We start from the raw sequence: 22,314 nt of genomic DNA on the forward strand, positions 1-22,314 counted from the left end.
CAGCCTGGGAGTCATTTTGGACTCGCAGTTGTCCATGGAGGCACAGGTTAATTCTGTGTCCAGGGCAGCTGTTTACCAGCTCCATCTGGTATGCAGGCTGAGACCCTACCTGCCTGCGGACATTCTCGCCAGAGTGGTGCATGCTCTGGTTATCTCTCACTTGGACTACTGCAATGCGCTCTATGTGGGGCTACCTTTGAAGGTGACCCAGAAACTACAACTAATCCAGAATGCGGCAGCTAGACTGGTGACTGGGAGCGGCCGGCGAGACCACATAACACCGTTCTTGAAAGACCTACATTGGCTCCCAGTATGTTTCCAAGCACAGTTCAAAGTGTTGTTGCTGACCTTTAAAGCCCTAAATGGCCTTGGTCCAGTATATCTGAAGGAGCGTCTCCACCCCCATCATTCTACCCAGACACTGAGATCCAGCACCGAGGGTCTTCTGGCGGTTCCCTCACTGCAAGAAGCCAAGTTATGAGAAGCCTTCTCGGTAGTGGCACCCACCCTGTGGAACACCCTCCCACCAGGTGTCAAGAGAGAACAACAACTACCAGACTTTTAAAGACATCTGAAGGCAGCCCTGTTTAGGGAAGCTTTTAATGTTTGATGGAATACTGTATTTTAGTATTTTGTTGGAAGCTGCCCAGAGTGGCTGGGGAAGTCCAGTCAGATTGGTGGGGTATAAATAATTGATGATGATGATGATGATGATGATGTTTTGTTGCCTGGCAGTTACAATGCAAGCTTTTCAGATGAAGGGCCCTCGACTGAGGTGCCACCTTGCACTCCACTGAGAGTAGGAGTGGAACAGAAATGTGATTAATGCAAATAAAAATTATATTTAGGTGCCTTGGGGTTGCAATTTTCAAATTACAGAAGTTTTCTTGGGGATAAGAATGTTCCCAGATTGGGGATAAAGCTCTGACTCTTTGCAGCATTGGTTTTTTTTTAGCTATTTACCGTGGCTTTACTGGGGTGCCCAGGGGTGCCAACTTCAATAAAATATTTTGAGGGGGTGGGCAAGTACCCCACATAATTAATCACATGATGCAGTGTGCACACACCATTTGAATTGCAATGCCCATAAACTGTTTGTAGGTTTTATTCAACCCTCATAATGCGAGCATTGACAAAATGTTCCATACAGTTAACCGTTCTCTTGGCTTTGCCCTCCTGCACAGAACATGCTTGCTGCTCTACATGTTGCAGAAATCTGCATTTCCTTTCATCCGAGGATAAAAGAATTGAAATAAGAACACTAATGATAACCTTTCATGTTAAACAGGATACGTAGCTTTACTGCAGAGACAGAAATGCATTTCCTGCCCTCCTCACTGTGTAGTAATGGCAAGGTACAGCAGAGTGTGTGGGATTATAAGTGAGCACTCGCTGCAGACTCCGATTTCAGCCTCCTGGGAACAGAGCCCAAACCTCTGATTAAAGTGGGACCCCGCCATCTTCCTTCCCACCAGGCCTCTGCATAAGTGACACCTTCTCAGGGACTCCATCACAGTCTCATTAAAAACAACGAGCAATTTTGATGGAAAGATGCAGGTTCCTCAACACAGTGAGGCGCCAGGTTTTTGGGTGGAGGGGGTGGGGTGGGGAGAAGGATTGGAAATGTGTTTCGATGAGGAAAGGTAACAATTATAATAACAGGTTTGGGATCTGCAGGCTTTATTTTCTGTGCTGACAGTAAGTGCTGCACTTGTAAAGAGGCCTGGGTGAAGCCTCTTAGTTTATAATAGGCTTCCTCACGTAAAAAGCAGCGGCGTCAACTGCAGCTATTTTGTGGAGCGATTAATTGTTCCTCCGAATCAGATGACAACTGTGAGCAGTATCATTAGTACCTTGATCCCCAGCTTTACAAGACAGAAATAATAATTCCTCGTGTCACATGTGGAATTAGCTCGACTCCTGCTGCTGCTGTTTTTCTTTCTCCTCAGCTGTGTAAAGGACCTTCTGTCACAAAACAGACTTCACACAAGTTGTCCCCTTGGGGACTGAGGCAATGTGTCACCGTGACCTTCTGCAAGGTCTCGCCTACATAAGATGTGGCCGCTTCTGATCTGATGAGGGAAACTGTTAAGGGCACCACCATCCCAAGAACGGGTACCAAGAGCAATTTTGGGTTGTTGTTTTTAAAAGAAATCATGGCCCTAGAAGTCAGCTGCTAGGCTCTCATTGGATTCCATTCAGTAATTTTGGGTGTGTGCTAAATTTGTAGTTATATACCTCAAAAAAGGTGAACATGTAACATCGCAGTACCGAATTTAAATAACACAGGACCCATACAGCCATCTTCTTATGATAGCATAAGATCAGACGATCTAGAGCAGGCATGTCCAACTTTCAAGAGACTGCGATCTACTCCCACTATTAAAAAACTGGCAGTGATCTACTCATTGGATTGACTAAAGTTCTTGAGCTTTTTTTAGGGAACATAAGTGGGGAAACGAGGGTCCATATGTTTGCTAGTGCTTTCCCATCACAATCAGTGTGCTTTTCTAGAAGTGTGAACATTGTTACATGTAGTTTGAAGACTTCCAGGGTGGAGCATTTACCAGTGAGAAGAATGCAAGACTTAGCTTTTATACACAAAGGTCTGTACATCAGAGTACAGGATTCATTTTAGGTCATTGACCAATGGGCAGTAAAACAGTTCAAGAAGCAATGTATTAATTCTGCCTGGAAGCACCCAGATTATGGGTGTGCAAAGGGTTTGTGCTTCCTTCTGGCCCAGAAATTAGGTCAGTATCCTTAACTAAGATTGTCAGATCAACCTTTGCACATAAAAGTGGCCTCTTAATTGGAGAAAAAATACAGTTTAAAATTAAGGCACGTTTCCTTCTCTTAATAAGCGGAACTGCAAAAGAAAAAAAAAAAGTCCTATCCAACTTCTTGACTTTTCTTTGCAGTTTTTATTTTTTATTTTTACTAACTCACCCCCCCACACACACACAGTATACAGTATACCTTTTGACCTGTGGGTTAACAGGCTCACATGCCGGCATTATCTCACATTTAGCATAAGCTCATAAATGCTTTGCTAAGCTGCGTGACTAAGAGCAAGCATCTCAAAGGCTGTGATCAATGTTCATTGATGTCATCCTGGGAACACCAGTTGCTCTGCTTGCGTGCATAGCCTGCCGCTGATCCTCTGTAATTGTTATCACGTCTGCGCTTGCATCAGGTCTGGCGCAATTTGACGGCAGTGGGGAATTTAACACCAGAAGGCAGAGCTTTCCTAATCCCTGCAAATGCCCCCACACCTAAAATCCATTTGCGTTGGTGACTTTGCCTTGCTGTCTTATAAACGCAGCAGTAAGGGCCCCAGCATTTCAGATTCACAGGCGCTTCAGAGAGCTACACACACCAGTAGCCTCTCAACAGCCCACACAGCAACTTAGCCTCAGCCTATCAAATGGTTTTTAAATGACTGAAAGGCCAAAGTGGTGACAAGAGAGAGGGGGGGAACTCGTTTGGCATTTCAAAGTTTGCAAAAGTGCTGAGATGGCGTAAAGGGATTCGGAAATGCACCCAGCGGCCAGCCTTCTGAAAGACCGTACAATGTTTTGCCACAATGAAAAGCCAACTGACCCAGGGCAATGCCATCTTTCAAGGAGTCGGTCTTGGCGGCGGAGGCGGTCAAATAGTTTCACCATCTGCACCTTACCAAGCATCCCAGAATATCCAGGTTTCCAGGATGTTAAGGTAGGTATCCAGAGTTGTTTCTGCAAGAATGTGCAAGCTTCACACCCTTGTTGCCACTCCATGAAAGAGGGGATTTGGGAGATCATCAAGAGTTTGTGCAAAAAGTTTCTTCGGTATTAAATCAGTTTTGATACAATTAAAAGTGTTGATCAGCTGTTTTCATTTTTTTCATCGCCCAGAGAACATTGCTGTAGACTCACAAATATAATTCATCAAACACTGTATTATAGTGGTGGCCATTCTGGGAACACCAAGACTACAATTTTGTTAGTTAACTGGTATGCAATATATAAATACTAATCACAGATGACTTTATTGGTCCTTGATGGGGAATGTATCTAGGGCAGTGTTTGTTAATGATTGTCTGGTCAACCAAAGGTAAAGGAGAGAATGAGTAGCTGTGCTATTCTTTGTCCTGGAATCGAGAGGAAGATCGTGAAAAAAGTTAGGAAGGGGCTTTTCACGAGGAAGCACCATGTAATGACTGAACTCCCACTGGAGCCCTTTTGAGACAAATAATCCATGGTGCATAACTCGATATGGGGCAGGTTAGGGAGCGGAAGCCAGTTCACGTGGCAGGGCCTACATTCATCATGCACAGGCTTAGTAGAATGCATGAATAAAATGGTGAAGCGTAATTGGGAAGCCTAGTTACTGTTGCTGTGCCACTTTCTGGTCCTGAGACAAAGCGGCACTTTCTAGGTGTGGGATGAATGCACTGCCTGAATGGTTTGCCACATGAACAAAGAGCAATGCGGCACACACATTGCAGCACTTATGTCTGCTGTGGGTTGAGATCAGCAAGCCGGAATCTGATTTGCACTCAAATGAATTATGCACGTGATTAGCACAATCTGGACTAAAAAAGACCCACGAAAAGAAAAATATTCACTCCACTCTACACCGAAGGACAATGTGAATCAACTCTCACAGACATTCTGATTAGGGGTACATTTTGATTGCTTCTGCCTTACTTTAAAGTGGCTTCTTCAAAGAGCCGCAATCAAGGAATTACTGCATAGATGTTGCTTAAATGTGAATATAGATAACAAAGCTGGGATACTTCCCATCACCACCATTGAATACTATTTAAAAAGAAAAAGGATGAAGGCTTTACTGTTGCTGTATATGCCGTGTGCTTTTTATTTTCATTTCATTTTTATTCTGAAGATTTATATGTTGTGCAACCCATTTACTAGTTCCAGTTACAGGTGGGTAGCCGTGTTGGTCTGCCATAGTCAAAACAAAATCGAAAATTCTTTCTAGTAGCACCTTAGAGACCAACTGAGTTTGTTCCTGGTATGAGCTTTCGTGTGCATGCACACTTCTTCAGATACCTGAAGAAGTGTGCATGCACACGAAAGCTCATACCAGGAACAAACTCATTTGGTCTCCATTTACTAGTGTCACTGACTAGCCTTGGTGGTTAAAAAAAATTACCTATTTTACATGATTTTTTTTCCTTGAGAAGGAAATAATCAATCACAGGTGGCTTAAAATTGTCTCAACCCATTTACTAGTGTAACCAGCTAGCCTTGGTTTTTTTAAAAAAACATGATCTGTTTTGTGTGACTGCTCCTTGAGAAGGAAATAATCAATCTCAGGTTAAAACTGGCTGTGTCGCAGTTATTATCCTTACGTTATCCAGTATTTAGGGTGACTCACCTGCCACTACACATTTTGATGACTCTCTAAAGAGCCACATGCTTTATATCAGTAGTGGAATGCAGCACCACAATATAAGAAACTGGAAGAATAGAGGGGTACCATAATAGGCCTGCGACTGCAAATATCTTGGAATATTTTGGAGCATTTATAAAAGCTCTTTTAATATTAGTTTTGGCTCTAGTCTTTGAAGGAGTAAGCTGCTTATACTAAAACAAGCAAAACACCTGAATACATACATACAGATATCTGTTCAAGCTGGCCTGTAAAGGGTATTTTGACAGAAAGGTTAGTTACTGCTAGCTTATTTCATGCGCAGCATAAATCCTAAAGACATTTACTGAAAAGCAATAAAGATATTTGGCTGTACAACTGAGCTCTTTTAAGTGTACACCTAAAAATTTAAAATGTGAATACAACAGACACGTTATTTTCAAATATGAGTAAACAGATTCTTCAAATAGCCAAGACTGGCTGTCAGCTATACACATAGATTTTCTGCCTTGTGCATTGATTTAAAGATTTTTATCCTGCTTTTTAGCCAAAACAGCTCTCAGAGTGTTTTGCAAGGTCAGTAGTAACATAGTTCCTGCCTGCGGGGCTACTGTATGAAATACATCATGATACACAAGGGGAAAAGTATGGGGAAGGAGGAGGGCAGAAAACATGTCCAGGAGCCTTATAACAACCATCTAGGATGAAAACAGTCCAGATAGTCTGCAGAATGGCAGCTGCTGAGTGACTTTCGAGGGAGGGATAAAGCTACCTGGTTTCTCAGCAGCGGAGATAGAATAGCCCTCTTTTACCTTCCCTCCCACCCCCCACAATACTGGCAGAAAGTTAGCAAGTACACAGCTGGTAGTTTGGAGAATATGCAAAACAATATTTATATATTCAATATAATCACATCAAAATGTAAATCAGCTATTCTGATCAATGCCAGATTTTTTTTTTTTTACTGAGTCAGAATACATTCTTTGTTTTGCTATTTTTAACTTCAAGTATCAGTGTAATTAGTTTCCAAGGCAGCAAGCACCTTGGCAATACAGAATCAGAAAAATAATGCACTTCACATGCTTTCATAATATTAAATGGTAATAAATACCATAGAAGTCCTTGAATCTCAAGGTAGCTACCTTAGTTACAATAACATTCAACTGTTAGCTAAACTAGAATTTCTTTTTCTAGGAGAGAGGAGGGGGTGGTGGAATATCTCGATGTCTTCAAGTAGGCATGTCTGCATTCCTTTAAAACAACAAATGAGATTAAGTCTGCAGCAAAGCACTTAAATTCCAGTAGTTCAATGGCATTCAAGGGAGGGTATTTTCCTCTGGATTATGCTCTTTGTCTTTCAGTGAAATTTTGCAACTCTTTGGTCACAATTCAGCTAAAACTGACCATGTTGAAGTCCAGTTTACTTCAATGGGAGAGTTAAGCATGTGCTCACATTTTACTGAGCCATAAGCTTTGTGTTGATAACAAACTTTCTGTGTTTATTTATGTCATTGCCAATAGGGAGGGGGTAAGAAATCCCGAGCCCTCTTCCCCTCCCTGCTTATTCCCCCAAACACTTCTGCTTGTAGTGTTTGGCACACAAATGAGGACACACACACACACCAGTTATGGCAAGTATACATATAAATCATGTTGGAAGCGACCGTTTTTATGATCCCACTGACAAATAATATCCAAGGCCAGCATCAGAGATTGGCAGTGTTGGGCAGCTGCCAAGGCCCATATCTAAGCTGGGGAGCCAATGGCAAAAGAAAGTGAGAAGAGACCTGCTGGATCAGACCAAAACATCCTGTCTCCCACAGTGGGAAACGCATAAGCAGGACATGAACGCAATGGCCCTTTCCCACTATTTTATGCCAACAACTGTTTTTCAGAGGCATGTTGTTTCTGACCCCAGTCTTGTTGGCCTCATTCGTAATCCATGCATCATATAAATTGTCCCATGTAGGTTAGTAGGTTGGTCTGCCTGACTGGAATGACACCTGCCAGGGTGAGACTGCTGAGGGTGGATTGGCGGGAGCCTGTTTGTTAAGGATAAAGTTCAATTAGCAACACAATGCCCTTCTTAACTCACACTTCCTCCTTTTCTTCTAAAACAGAATAATTATTCCAGAGGTTCCAACTCTTGCTTCACACTGCTGGACCTGGGAAGAACAAGATTTGAAAACCCACCAAACAGAAGCTCTGAGGGTCAAGCCAGAAACCTGGGTAACTCGGCAGTCCACTTCGCTAAAGGGCACAGTAAAACCAAAAGTAGTGTTTGTGACCAATCTTTGCAAGATTATTTTAGTGAGAGACTTCTGAAGCTTAGAAACTATGAAACAAAAACGTCAAACGGGAAGGTAAAAGTCTATCTTAATGAGAACCAGAACCCCAGCTACACCAGCAAGGGACTAAGGCGGAGAAGCACCTGTAGTGCCATGATACAGGTGAACCACATGAAGTTGACAGAAAAATCCCGTGAGTCAGCGGATCCAGCCAATGAATACATAGCAATTTGCAGCAACGACCACAGCGACACTCAGAATATTGAAGATTGCTCTCAGAGAAGGAGCTATTTAGAAAGTTTGACTTTGAGCATCAATGGTCCCCTAGAAATGCTTGTGCGAAGGACATAATTTTGGATCATTCAAGCAGATATTATAATGCACAATTTTCCACTACCTTTCAATAAAGGCATGGTGACATATCTTAAGTTACATGATAGATAAATTATTTGGACCTTGAGACAGCTTCCCATGATCAAATTGCAGTCTGGAATAATATACCGGTATACAGGGTTGGCTCAAAACTTAGTCATGCTTAGCATAAGCCCAATGAAGTCATTCTTTTTCACTGGATCTGCTCTACGCATGACTAACCAAGTCAACTCAAAAATAAGTCCTATTGAATTCAATGGGGCTTACTCCCAGGTAAGAAGGGTTAGGATTGTTATGTGCAGCATTTATGTGACAGAAGCATCAAGTTTTCCCTTGGCAGATGTCAAGGTGAAGAGTGTATTTTAAAGATATGAAGTTACCACTTGTTCCCATTCTACTTTTTTATGACAGTAACATAAGGACTTGAAGCTTAGAGTCCATAACTCAAAAGCCTTCAAGGGTGTTATCTAACATGTTATTTGTAGCTATATCAACACAGTAAGTTGTGCTACCTTTTAAAGCTTAATTCTGAGGTTTCATGTTTTGGACCTTATCATTCAGATTTTGTAATACAAAACTGTTCTCCTTGCTGTTCCGTATGTGAAGCTGTTAGAATTTTGTTGGATATCCATTTCACCATCCTAGCAAGGGAGCCAACTTCATCGTTTCCAAGTTTAAAAAAGAGAACCGTAAAGAAAGGAAAGGCAGTTATTTGCTCCAAATTCAAATGAATAAAAGAACAATTTCAATCTATGAATTCATGGTGAGATATAATTTCAAAATACGGTAGTTATTTCTTTCAACTTTCTTTATAACTACAGAAAAAGAATGTTAGCAGCACTATAGAATTGAGATGGTGGTGGTAATGATATTACACACATTATATATTGTATGTTTGGTTTAGATAATAAATTTATTGTGACACTGATTTGTCCTCCTTATATTCATGTGACTTTTAGAGCTTAGATATACCAGTAGTCACTTCGTAACATGTGCATAGTTAAGCTTGCTCCATTTAACCCTGGTGCAGTCATGTTGTGTTTTTAGTGCTTGAGATTTACCCACTGCCAATAGATCCGAAGACCAAAAGGTTGCAGCTGGTACGAAAAACACTGCTGAGGAGGGTAAGGTGAACATGTGCTGTGAACAGGAAGCCATAAGCATGAACCAAGCCTGTGTACACCAAGCATCATCTTACTACTACAAGTATTCTTGGGGGAGAGGGGGACTCATAAGGTAGATGATACACACTACCATATGGCAGCAGCATTCTGCAACTTGGTTCCCTCCAGATATTTTGGATGACAACTTCCTGGGACTGATAGGACTTGTCATCCAAAAGAACTGGAGAGTGCCAGATGGGAAAATGCTCCCCTACAGTATATTCCGCAGTTAAAAAGAATGGCCAAGAATTATTGCAACAATAGCTAAATTAGCAAATTACTTCTTTACTCATTGTTCATGCCAAATGCTTTTTTTTTAAAAAAAAATCAAAGGTAGAAGCAATATAATAACTACTGGCAAAAGCCCAGTTTTTGACATTCAACACTAAAATAGTTTGAGTGTTGATTTTAATTTTTGTATTTGGTTAAAAGTGGGGGTGGGAATAGATAGCGTGGTAAAATATAAGGAGATTGAGTTGTGATATGATGGTTCGGGCAACCCCAAAGTGCCCTAGAACTAAGTTGGTCAGGGCTTTGTAAATTAATTCAAGAATCTTGAACCTGGCTTGGTAGTAGATTGGTGGCCAGTGCAGCTGTAACAATGGCGTCACATGTTCTCGACCAGAAGCTCCCATTGGCCATTGCATTCTGCACCAGATAGAGCTTCTGAAGCAGACCCAAAGGGAGCCCCACACAGAGTGTATTATAACTATCCAGCAATTCTTGTGAGTAAAAAAGAAGATTGAACTGAATGGCCTCTATTAGCTTTAACTTCTCATTCATTCCAAAACGAGTGCATACCCCTAAATTTAAGCATGTGTTTGATTCTGCTATTGGAACCAGTGGAACTGACTCAACTGCCCTAATTTTACATGCCCAATGGAGAAATGGATCCAACTCAGTTATGAGCACGCAACTGGTAAAAGGGCGTAAAATGAATGTGGAACAGAACAATACTTGGCATATACTTAAATAAAGGAATTTATTTTTCTTTAAAAAAAAAAAGGAATCTCCAAACAAAATTGGAAAACGAAACAGTGGTTTGATCTAGATACAGCAGCACTGCAATATTATTAGATGCGTACGGAGAATTCAAACAGCCAGAAAACACAGAAGCCATTATTGTCAATAACAACCTCAAAATGAAAACTATTTTCATTTAACAAAGTAAGAAACTCCCTGAAAATTAAAACAAAATGAAAAAAAAAACCTTTGGATTCTAGAATTATTATTATTAATCATATTATTATTATCTTACAATACCAACAGACACTATTTTTTTTCTAATGAGAACATTTGGTTCTATTTATTATAAAATGTATATATTTTTTAACTTATGAAAAACATTATTGAAGAAGTGCCTGTCTTTTACAGACACTGAAGTTTGACGAGTGCTTTAAAACACCGACTCCTAAATATACTTTTAAAACCGGACCCATGATGTCATTCGTAATTAGCAAGTTGTGATTTTTTTATTTATTTAAAAAATGTGACACGTCTAGTCATAATATAGTCAATCAATTTAGCTAAGTCTGCTATGGTGAACTAAATCATAGATGAAAGTCTTGAAGTTGCTCAGAAATGCAACAGAGAATTAAAACCCATTGCCTCCCTTGATACAGGCAAAAAGCTGAATCTTTGAGTGGCCGGTGTGGTATCAATAGAAATGAACACATCCTTTTTATCAACATTTTTTGGAAGGATAGAATATTTGGAGGTTTTTTTTAAAATCATTTGATTCTGAATATATGGCAGTTGCCTTCAGGGCCTTCTGTGATGCAGCTAGGCATCATTTTTACACCTGGCAATCTGATTTTGGCACCAGGTTCCATGCATCTGGTCTGTGGTCCTGCAGGTGTAGACTGGAGGGAGCCATTCCACACAAAGTACTCAGGGATGCGAAGAGATTGCTCCTGCTTTCTCTAGCAGCATGGACCTATTTGCTGAGGAAGAGAGGTCCTTTTTGACATCATTCACCTTGGAATATGTGCCACTATGCTTCACAGACTTGATGAGAAGTATGTTTAATGCGATGGAAACAAAACCCAACAACAAGCTTCCCTGTTCCATAAAATCAAGAGAAGGGACCGTAGCACATGCTTTGCATCCAGAAGGTGCCAAATTCAATCCTCAGGATCTCCAGTTAAAAGGGTCTGGTAGCAGGTAATGGAGAAAGCTCTCAGGCAGACTCTGGAGAGTCACGGCTGGTCAAAGTAGACAAGAATGGACTAGACGCATAGACTGGCCTGATATAAAGTAGTTACTTTCCTCCCTAATAGCTTATTCAAGCTTCTAAGATGGGGTGAGGTCCACTCTTCACTTGCACATGGGATGGGATAGGACAGTACCCACAGCAGCGTGCTCCTATGTGTAATAATTTTTGGGTGAGAAGGCCACAGAATTATCTGCCTAAGCAATCAGAACAAATATGGGTGGAAAGATACCTTTTTTATTGTTTTCTTCATGCCTATTGGTTTGTGATATTAAGAAGGTAAACAACTTACGGAGCTACTGTCCTTCCACTTGTTGAATGGTCTTTCTATTAACTCTGCAGGAATCTTAAAATGCAAAGCTCAATTCTAAGGTTTTATTCAGTTTTCAATTCACTGAGGTTCTCTATAAAGGAAATAGTCCTAGACATCTTTTCCAGGTAATACAAAGACAAAAGTTGCAACCTTCCAAATTACAGCTTGGCCTCTACAGATTTCCATGTTTCGTTACCCAACAGCTTTCACCGTTATGCAGAGATTCAAATGGATGATCACAAAATAACTGATTTAATCAATGTCAGAGAAAAACCCAAAAATCAAGTGAGAGGGCCACCCACACTCATGATTCCTTTTACAAAAGAGATGCAAATAATAAATCTGAGATACATGGACTTTTGCAGATTAAAAAATACAAAGGTTCCAGTTCAAGATTCTTGTTACACATGGCAAGTCTTGGTTCTCCATTTAATCTTTTTTAAAAGTCAATAATGTGTCCTGCGCAACTGTGCTAAGTTGCATTCTTATTGCTGTACCAGAATTTTTGTTATTACTGTTCAAAACAAAAACTGTTAATGCTGATGGAAAATTAGTGCAGGTCAAGAAAATATTAATCACACCTGGAATTTCTTAATGGGAAAAGGCTCTGTGACTCCTATCATATGGGGCAGCTCTAGAGGTTTCCCAGTTCTTGCCTCATCCCTTATCTTTGTTCTGGTTAAGGTGGGACAGAAGGCCAAAACTCTGTGTTCAGTGTTGCCTAATACAGTGGTACCTCGCAAGATGAATGCCTCGCACAATGAAAAACTCGCTAGACGAAAGGGTTTTGCAATTTTTTAGGTGACTCGCAAGACGAATTTTTCTATGGTCGTGCTTCGCAAGACGGAAATTTCAATGCATTCCTATGGGAATTAAATTTCAATGCATTCCTATGGGAAACGTTTCGCAATACAAAACGACTCGCGGAACGAATTAATTTTGTCTTGCGAGGCACCACTGTATTATTTGGAAAAACCATCCAACTACTGTAAATTGGCCTGCAAAGACAAGATGAAGAAAGGTAAGAAAATCCACGAGGGAACTATGGCTAAATCCGTGGAAAGCAGAGATGGAAAAGGGAAAGGGAAAGCTCATGATGTGCTCTGTACTTTTAGGGAGAGAAGTGGCACCTTGAATTGATGAAACAATTGCCCTCACTGCAAATGCCCTCTGTTGCACATGGTGTTTTTTCTATCTCCCTCATGCATCACCCCAAACCAACCTGTTTCAATCTCTTGGATCAACATTGGTATCCAATACGCACAGCCTTTTTGTATTAGCTAACCAGCTACAGGAATTATGAGTTGTCAATCTAAGTAGGAACAACTTTTTACAAGCCACTTCCAGCAGATCTCTTGCAAATATGATATCATTGTACATGAAAAGCAATGGGCACTGCATCATCCTTACTCACCATCATTTTATTCATCATGCAAGAACTTAGTAGAGAAGAAAGTCAGTAGCCAAAACTAGTTTCAAAATACGCTGGTTGGATAGGAAAAGGAAAGAAACTAATTTGGTCAGCTTCTACCTGGTAAAATATCCAGAGGGGCTAAACAACTGAATCACTGTAAATTCTGTGAAGCATTTATGACTTAAGCCATATCAACATATTTGGGGTACAATATGTTTCTCACCACAGGTGTGGCCATGACAAAAGACTAAAATGCTTCTTCACCTCACTACTTGTCACAAGGTCAGTCTACTGGGAGGAATTCTACAAGACATCTTAAAAAACAGAGTTGAGTTTTCACCCTTCCCTTGGTTAGATCCCATGATCTAACATCAACAGGTGATGTGTTTCCCAGCCCCAACACCACATCATTGGCTACTGTTGAAAGGAAGTATGAAGCATAGAAATAGGAGCCATTAATGTATGCTGTCATGTGGTGTGAGGAAGAACTCAACATGGAGACGCCATTTTTCACAGTAGCTCTGTATCTTTCACAACAGCTGCATTTGCATGAAACAGGAAACCATGGTTTAGCACTACATGTGTGAGCAGAAAGGCACCCACCCTCTTGTCTTACTGGTCAGCTGTGAATCCTGACCTATATAAAAACCAGGGATCATAGTTCAAAGCAAACTCTGGTCAGTCTCAAAACAAGCTTACTTCAAACATCGGCTATAAGAAGCTGAGATGTTAAATTAAGCAGGGTTTGTTTTAAACCTCAATTCTAGGTTCATTTTTTTAAAAAAAATTAAGTTGTACAGTATATCGCTTAATAGTAAAAAAAAACCACCTTTAAGCGGTTTGCAAGGCATATAAAATATGCATTTTCAATTGTCCACGTTAAAAACAAGTTTCAAAAACCAGAACATAAATAAAACTAACTGTTAAAACTACATTGTGGACTAAAGTTAGATTAAAACACATCAACTTCACATGCCTGGGTAGGCTTGCCTAAACAAGGAAGTTCTTAGCAGGCGCCAAAAAGAATACAGCGAAGGGGCCTGCCTAATGTCAATGGGCAGAGAGTTTCAGAGTCAAGATCTGCCACATTAAAAGACCCATTTCTTACAAGAGTGGGGCAAACATTATGGGGCAGAAGTGCAAGTTCCACAGATTGAAGTGGGTATATAAGGGATAAGGTGATCCTTTGAGTAAACTGGTCCTAAGCTGCTCAGGGCTTTATATATTAAGAGCAACACCTTGAATTTAGCCCACTAACAAAATGGCAAGCAGTGCAGATTTCTGAGCAGGGGTGCTATATGCTGACAGAATCTCATGCCTCTCTCAACCCTGCTGCAGCATTCTGCACTAACTGTAGTTTCCTAACCAAACTGCACATAGAGCGTGTTGTAGTGATTCTGTCTTGAAGTCACCAAAATGTGAACTACTGTGGCTGAGCTCTCCTGGGCCAGGGATGGCCATAGCTGTTACCCCAGCTGGAGCTGGTAGAAGGCATTTCTAGCTACATGCCTCTAGTAAATAAGCTGGATACAGAAGGGCCCCCAAGCTGCATACCTGCTCCTTCAGAGGGGAGTGCAACCTGTTCAGGGCAGGAAATTGGCCAGTTTCTCAGACATGGGAAGCACTCACCCAAAGAGCCTCTGTAAGGCCAGTTTTCAAGTTCAGCTTATTTCTCCTCATCCATCTCATCACTGCATCTAGGCCCAGGGCCCACATGACCTTTCCTGATGCAGATGTTATGGAGAAATAGAGCTGAGTGTTATAAGCATCCTGATGGCAAATTGCCCTCAAATACCTATTGACTGCGCCCAGAGGCTTCATCTAGATCAGGGGTGGCCAACTCCCAAGTGACTGCGATCTACTCACAGAGTTAAAAACTGGCAGTGATCTACCCCCTTTGGGGGGGGGGGTTCAGGTCAAAGTTGTTGAAGTTTTTTTTAGGAACGAAAGCCCTGTTTTTTGGGTTTCAGGTGAAAGAGTTGTTGAGCTCTTTTTTAGGGAGGAGGAAAGCCCTGTTGAACTTTTTTTAGGTGACCCAAGGATGTTGAGCTTCTATGGGGGGAGCCAGTGATCTACCAGTGATCTACCACAGACACCCAGTGATCTACCGGTAGATCACGATCTACCTGTTGGACGTGCCTGATCTAGATATCAAAAAGCACTGGGGATAAATAGTGCTCTGCATAACTCCCAGGGGCCTGAAAAGCACTCTCCCAATGCTGTTCTCTTAGACTTGGTCCAGTAGATCAGACCAGAATCCTTGTAACATCGTGTTCCCTCCATGGAGCTGGTCAATGGTATCCAGAGTTACAGCGAGATTGAAAAGCAGGAACCTCCCCTGTCCTACTTTCATATGTAACAAATAGGATTCAGGGGAAATGAAACTAAGCGAAATGAAATACCTTCTCCTAGTCACATGGGAGCAGAAGGAAGGGAGTGGAAGCTGCAAGAGTGTTGTACAGGCCAGTTTCTGCTCATTCACACAGTGCTAAATGTGGTCAACATCTTAATTTATCTTGGTAAAAAGATGCAGGTAGTGTAAAAATCTCAAACAGATCCCAGAGCTTCCTATATCTTCCATTTTGCAAATCTTTAAGCTCAGCTACAACTCCTAAGAATGTATTTCAAACATAACAGATGAAGCAGTCCTAAGACAAATGGGTTCCTATGCATTGGGTCAAGACAATTTTTAAATTGCTTTATGGAACATTTGAAATGTTGTGTCCTCCTGCTGCTTAGAAACATATAGACTAAGTGTGGTGATTTGACTAAAATAATCTCTTTTGAAACAAGCTACTTGTTGCTCACTTTGTTTGTGCTATTCATAGCTCTTAAAATTTGCATGAGCTGTCATCTGTAAGACGGAAGTAAAAACAAATGTTTGTCTCCAGTGATCCACATGCCCACACGATAGATCAAGTTGCAATTCTTCTTTATGCCCTAATGCCAAGGATGCAAAGTTACACTCTGAAGTTTCTGGCAAAATAGACATGGGATAGAAAAGATGTACTGTCATGTGAGGAAGCTGCCATTTTCAGCAAAGCTTTGTGGTTTGGGACTCTCTTTACTTCAAAACAAAATGTTGCATATGGAAGAGGAGGGGAGCTGGGAATACTTGCTGGTAGGTAGACTGCATCAACCATACCGATTCTGCTCTTGTGCCTGGGATGCAGTATACAAGGGTGGGAACCAGCAAGAGCTATATAGATCAGTGCAATAGGAACTCAAGAGTCACAAGTTTATTACTGCAACATCCAACATGAATCCAGCACCCTTTCTCAATGGCCTGTGCAAAACTCCACCTGGAGATGATATCAAGTCATTTTCTTGGCATCTTCTTGACATGAGCAGCAAAGGTTGAGTTTCTCATGTGGAGAGCAGGTGGCTTCCTGTGTCTGAGCTCATGTATGTTAGCTCTTCTTGTTCTAGCAAGAATAACAGAAACACTGGAAACAGGTCTGGGGTGGTGGGTTTGTGGGGGAGGGGAGAGAGGAGGGACTTTAAGCAGGGGGGTGGCTTTTCAGCAACAAACATAAAAGGGAATTCTAACTACAAAAAGTGCAAATAGCAACAGCATTGGTCCCATGACATTCTGAACCCCAGACATAGTGTATTAGCGTCCTTATAGATAGCAAATCTTGACTGTATGTTTGAGGTTGCATTAAATGCAAGGCCTGTAACAAAACAGAGGGAAGACACTAGTCTGCAGTGTTGCCGTAAACGAAACAGATGAAAAAGAGAATGAAGCATGGCATAAAAATTCATATCAACAGAACTGATATGGAAAAAAGGAACGTATGAATAAATTTCTATATTTGCAACAAAACAAAACAAAACCAACTCATTTTAAGTCTCTGGAAGTCTTGAGTCACTTTGATTTTCTTTAAAAAAAAGTCTTAAAACACATGGCTTTACAAGCTGCTTCTCAGAAAATATACATCCCCAAGTCCGACTTTCATTTAAATACAAATGTACAAAATGTAAACTGAGACAATAGAGAAATTTACAAAACCTTTTCTTTAAAAATAATAAGGACAAAGTTCAGTTCTAGTTATGATGCTATTTTAAATACGTGCAAGTTGTTGGACTCCGATTTCTATTGCAATGTCCTACAGAGACAACGGTGAGTCACGAGACCTCGAGTGCCACCTCCAAAAACAGACCTGAGAGGAAAATTCTTCATGAAAATGGGAGGCTCCACTGGAAGGAACGGTGAGGGGGGGGGGAAATCTCCCTCAGTAGGAGACTCGTTGATCTTCTAGCTCAATGTCGGGTGCTCTCTCTTTCTCTCTCAATTTCTCTCTCTTTTCTCTCTCTCTCTCTCTCTCTCATCCTCGAAGCTCCATACAGTATAGTGGAAGGATGCAAAGTGCAGATTCACAAAAGCCAAGATAGAACTAGCTGCTTCCAGTGGAGTTTGAACTTACATGGTTAGAATTGATATGGTGATTTAAACTGGCCTTTGAGTTTGGAGAAGTCTTGGAATTGTTCTGATGCTGAAAGAGTTAAAAGAGAGTGAAAGAGAGATTGAAAAAAAGAAGAAGTTAAGATTCCCAGAATGTTCTGCATCCACCACATTGGTCTAGAGTTCCCAGGATGAAATGTTATCTGCCAGTGATGAGCTGCAAATATTCTGAATCTTGGATCCTTAACAAACCTGCGGTACAAAAGGGGGAAATTGTAGCCTTTTAAACTACTTGTCAATTTTACATGTCTCCCACAAGTTCCTTGTAGGTTCATAAAATGCTGAGCCCCAGTTTTAAGCAAATAACGACTCCAGGTATGCATGACATTCAGACAGCCAGGGCATGAAGAGATGTGTTCTTGGTGTCTACTCATTATTGGGTTTCTGCTACAATAGGGATGAAGAACCTGTGGCTTCCAGAGATTTTCCATTTTCCGACCAGCTCCAGCCAGCATGGCTAACAGTCAAGAATGTTGGCAGTTGTAGTCCAGTAACATCTGGAGGACCACAGCTTCCCCATCCAGGTAAGCCAACGTCCAAGCTTGAGCACTTTTTGTAAGGATTATAAGGACTACCTGATTTGGCTGTGCTTGGATTACGTCAGAAAATTCAGTGGATTAAGACAGGGGGTGGTGAAGAATATCAGTGAATTATATTACAGTGCATTCTGCTCTGCTGGATTCCTCCCCCTTTGAGATGTAAATCTAAACAAACTGCACAATTCCCTGGATTGTCATATAACAAAAGCTGTCCCACCTTGAATGTTTCTGGCTCCTTTTCACCCCTTCTTCCATGCATTGTTCCAACTGAACCCCATGCACACCTGCTCCTGACTTCTGCTCCATGCCTTTCCTCTCTGCTAAATACCTGAACAATTCCAATGCGGGACACAACTATAAGCCATGGCCACTCAGTTTCATCTCACCCTCAGTATGAATGGCTCTCAAATCTCCAAGCTCTTACCCCTAGACTTTGCTATTGGCCTCCCTGAACAGGAATGAATAATGGGCGGTATTCAACTAAATGAATGTGCGGGTGGAACAACTTCTGTTTGTGCAGTGGGAAATTTCCCTCCCTGTCGTTCCATCCTCAGATCTGCTCTGAGGGGCTGGGAGAACCCCCATAAGTTTTAGGAGGCACATGGGGGGAAGTCCTGTTGTGAAGTCCTGTTGTGCAAGTAGAGGTCACTACATACTTATGTTGAATATAACCTGATATTTGCTGCAATCCCACTGCAAAGTTGTGTATTTCCTGAAACAAAGGACGGGTCTGCTTAAAATGAGGATCTCATATACATGACCTTGAAAAAGAGCAAGCTACAGATCCCATTAAGTGAATTCTTCTCTGCTCTTGTTTGCTACTTGTTGCAGAGTGAGTTTTTATTTGAAAAACTCATTATGTTTGTTTCAACAGCGATGAGAAATTTTAAATTCTCAAAAGTTACAGCAGGCGCGAATGTTTTTTCTTTTTCTTTTAAAGCACTTTCTGCTCAACTGTATGTCAGAAAGAATGCCTCAATCCAGACTAATGAATATTCATATGTAATGTGAAAATCCATTTCCATTTAGAATGGCTCTTACTCACACAAAGACTCAAGGCTCTCACCTGACGCTTAAATATTCTGTGCAGCAATCCTTTCTTCGGTGGTTCCGGCGGGTAGCTTTTGTTAAGGTCTGGTGAGATAGTACCATTTGGTCCAAACACATTTAGTTCTTTAAAACATTCCGTTTCGATCATCTAGCAAAATGAAAAGAAGAGGAAAATACATTATTGTACCTGCATTTTCATTTTTGGCTCGGAAGCCTCATGTTTGAAAATGCTTAGGCAACCAAGGAAAATTGCAGCCCCTACTCTCCCGCCCAAGGAATGCAAATGTTCTCAAAATGTTCCTTTCTCCATCTCCATCATTTAGACTGGATCCTGCTCAGAGGGCCTTCTGGTGGTTTCCTATTGTGAAAAGTGAGGTTACAGGGAACCAGGCAGAGGGCCTTCCCAGCAGTCATACCCACCCTGTGGAACACCCTCCCATCAGATGTCAACAAGATAGACAACGACCCGCACCATCCTAAATCTGTCACTGTCCCAGGGAATAGGATTGTTTAAGGCCACCCTCTAAACACCTCTTGGAGGAGGAACACATACAGAGGGGCCTCAATTGTTGATCTCTGAGTCTGGGCAGGTTCATATGGGGAAAGGGGCCTATGTGGCATTCTGAACCACGCAGGTTTTCAGTCTCAGGTTTGCAGACCACCATTCTTTAAAGGCAGAAACAGGGAAGCTATTGCTTTTCAGATATTGCTAGTCAACAACTCTCATTTTCCCTGACCACTGGGACATGCTGACTGGAGCTGATGGGAGTCCAGCAATACAGGAGGACCATAGGTTCTCCACCTCTGCTTTCAAGCATATGCTTTCCATCAGGTGCTGGGTAGTGGGGGGGGGGTGTTTATCCATCAGTAAATTGTCATTTGAGAAAACCTGTCGGGCGGTTTCGACTCATAGCCTGACTGACTGCCATCTTTGAAGTTAAAACTGGTTTGTGGCCTAGAAGGCAGTTCAACTAGCTGACGTTTTCATTCTCTCTCTTTCTGGTGGTGGATAAGCAGCAGTCTGCTGTCTGTGAAGACCTCTGCAGTTCAACGGATAACCTTGCAGCTACAACTCTGCACTCGTTCTGTGTCAAACTGATTGCACACAGACTTACGTGAGTGTCGTGGTGCACAGGATAGCAACTCTACAGATACATGATGAAAGGAAAACTAGCTGGATGGCCTAGAGAGGGGCAGCAGTTCTGTCGACAATCTTGCCATTTATGGGTTCCCACAATGTATTAACAATTCAGTACAATGTGAAATGAATTTGCCTCCATGCTGCTGTGCAGTGGGAAATGTGTTTTATTGGAACAAGTGTTCATTGTTAAACCTCAAACTAGTGCAACAGGGAAGAAGGGAAATGTAACAGAACTCAAAGTGGAATCTTTAGGCCTTTGCAACAAATTAGTACTGAACCAATTAAACCTATTTCCTATAACAAAATGAACCTCACAATGATGGAGAATATTATATGCATAACAGCATAAACTAAACACAACAGTACGCTCATAGTAGTTTAGTTAATAACCATTCTGGAGATCTCTAAACTGTACTCCATCCTGTCAATTTATGATCCAAAAATTGGTTAGATTAGGGATGGCTAACCCTTTGAAACTTGAGAGTCACATCAAAGGTTGATGAAATCTCTGAGGGCTGCATGCCACCCACATGCCCTCCATATATACTCACATAGTACACAAGCCCCTACATGCAACCCCCCCCCTCTCTCTCTGTGTGTGTGTGTGTGTGTGTCTTCTCATCCCAATGCTGCAATGGGGCAATTCCTCTATTACAGTGCCGGAGTGAGGGAAGTTGAAATCTTTCAGCTCCGTACTGTGAATGAGATTCAGATCTTCTTGTTGTAGAAACTGAGCTGAGAGGTTTCCCAAGGCTGTGAAGGGGCTCACCTTTCAAAAGCACCATTGTTAGAATGCATTACCAGTCAGTAACAGGAAGGAGGAAACAGGTTAGGAAACAACTAGAAGTGTCTTTTACGAACTCCAGCTGATAAGACAGCTGCATCCGTTCCGGGGCTGGGATAGCTTGGCCATGGTGGTACTCAAGATTGTATTCCTGCTACACACTCCATGTGGGGCTTCCCTGGGGCATAGTCTGGAAGCCGCAGTTCATGCAGAAAGCAGCAGCCAGGCTGTGGACTTGGGACATTCTCCCAACACAATAGGACACCTCTGCTAAGAGAACTGTGGTTGCTGACAATGTGCCACCATGCTCAGCTCAATATGTTGCTTTTAGCATTTAAACCTCTAAATTATGTGGGGCCATGTTAACTGTGGGAACGCCTTGTCCCTTTTGCCCCTGGTGAGCAATTGCATTCCTCTGATGGGCCACCATTCTGCATGCCCAATAAGTACGTCTGGAATCAACTACCGGTAGAAGCCAGGCCTTAAGGGCTATGGCTCCAGTTCTGTGGAATCAGCTTCTGACTGAATTTACATAAGCACCCGGTATTTCTGCTTTCGGGAGGCTATTAGAAATTTACCTTTTTTAAAGGCAGGTTTCCCTGAAGAGTGACTTGGCCATTTCATATTAAATACTGCAAGGAATCTTGTGTTTTGATGGTTTTAAGATCTGTTTTTATTCTTAAATTTTATTTATTTGGTTTTTCAATTTACAGTTTTACAATCACATATCCAACATATGTACAACATAAAGACAAGATTCCGTAGAATCTCCTGGACTTCCCTCCTCCCCTTTGTGGGTCCTGTTGTTAGGCATTTCCTCCTGCATCTTTTATAATAATCCAAATCTTTTACATCTCCATAATATCCAAAATTCACCGTTAAACTACAAGTGTTATTCCAATCCTACTAACAATTTTAACTATTTACAATGGTTTTTAAGATAAATTATAAATTTTCCCCATTCTTTATTTAAGATCTGTTTGCAAGACAACTTGGTATATTTCGTTTTCATTCATGGCTTGCCTCTTGGGGTGAAAGCAGCAGCTTCCCCGGCTCACTGCTGCTTACTGGGAGGGAGAGGGGCAAGGGATGGAGACACAGGGAAGCCGCAGAGTCAATCTGATGCTCCAGCTGGTGTGCCCACACAACCCTGACACCCCCACTGCCTCTTTCCTCCTGGTCAGTGGCAGCGACGCT

General features: G+C 41.6%; 2 protein-coding genes across 5 annotated transcripts in view; one reads left to right on the forward strand and one right to left on the reverse strand.

The window, feature by feature from the left end:
• The first annotated feature begins 3,489 nt into the window (after positions 1 to 3,489).
• On the forward strand, positions 3,490 to 8,070 carry LOC117046304. The gene is made up of 2 exons (XM_033148098.1): positions 3,490 to 3,717; positions 7,497 to 8,070. The coding sequence occupies exons 1-2, from the start codon at positions 3,538 to 3,540 to the stop codon at positions 8,013 to 8,015; spliced, it is 699 nt and encodes a 232-aa protein (XP_033003989.1). The 5' UTR covers positions 3,490 to 3,537; the 3' UTR covers positions 8,016 to 8,070.
• Positions 8,071 to 15,491: 7,421 nt separating this feature from the next.
• GRK5 (G protein-coupled receptor kinase 5) overlaps positions 15,492 to 22,314 on the reverse strand; it is a 148,007-nt gene continuing 141,184 nt past the window's right edge. Inside the window, exons 11-13 of one of the 4 annotated variants that reach the window (XM_033149529.1) lie at positions 19,209 to 19,340; positions 17,566 to 17,634; positions 15,492 to 16,852 (exon numbers count right to left, since the gene is read on the reverse strand). In XM_033149529.1, coding sequence (XP_033005420.1) covers positions 16,688 to 16,852; positions 17,566 to 17,634; positions 19,209 to 19,340 — 366 coding nt within the window. In that variant the 3' untranslated portion in view covers positions 15,492 to 16,687. Of the gene's footprint in view, positions 16,853 to 16,933; positions 17,796 to 19,208; positions 19,341 to 22,314 lie in introns of those variants that run through there. The other 3 variants (XM_033149526.1, XM_033149527.1, XM_033149528.1) reach the window with 3 other exon arrangements.

This window comes from Lacerta agilis, chromosome 5 (assembly GCF_009819535.1).
Source record: "Lacerta agilis isolate rLacAgi1 chromosome 5, rLacAgi1.pri, whole genome shotgun sequence".
NCBI classification, from domain to species: Eukaryota; Metazoa; Chordata; class Lepidosauria; order Squamata; family Lacertidae; genus Lacerta; species Lacerta agilis.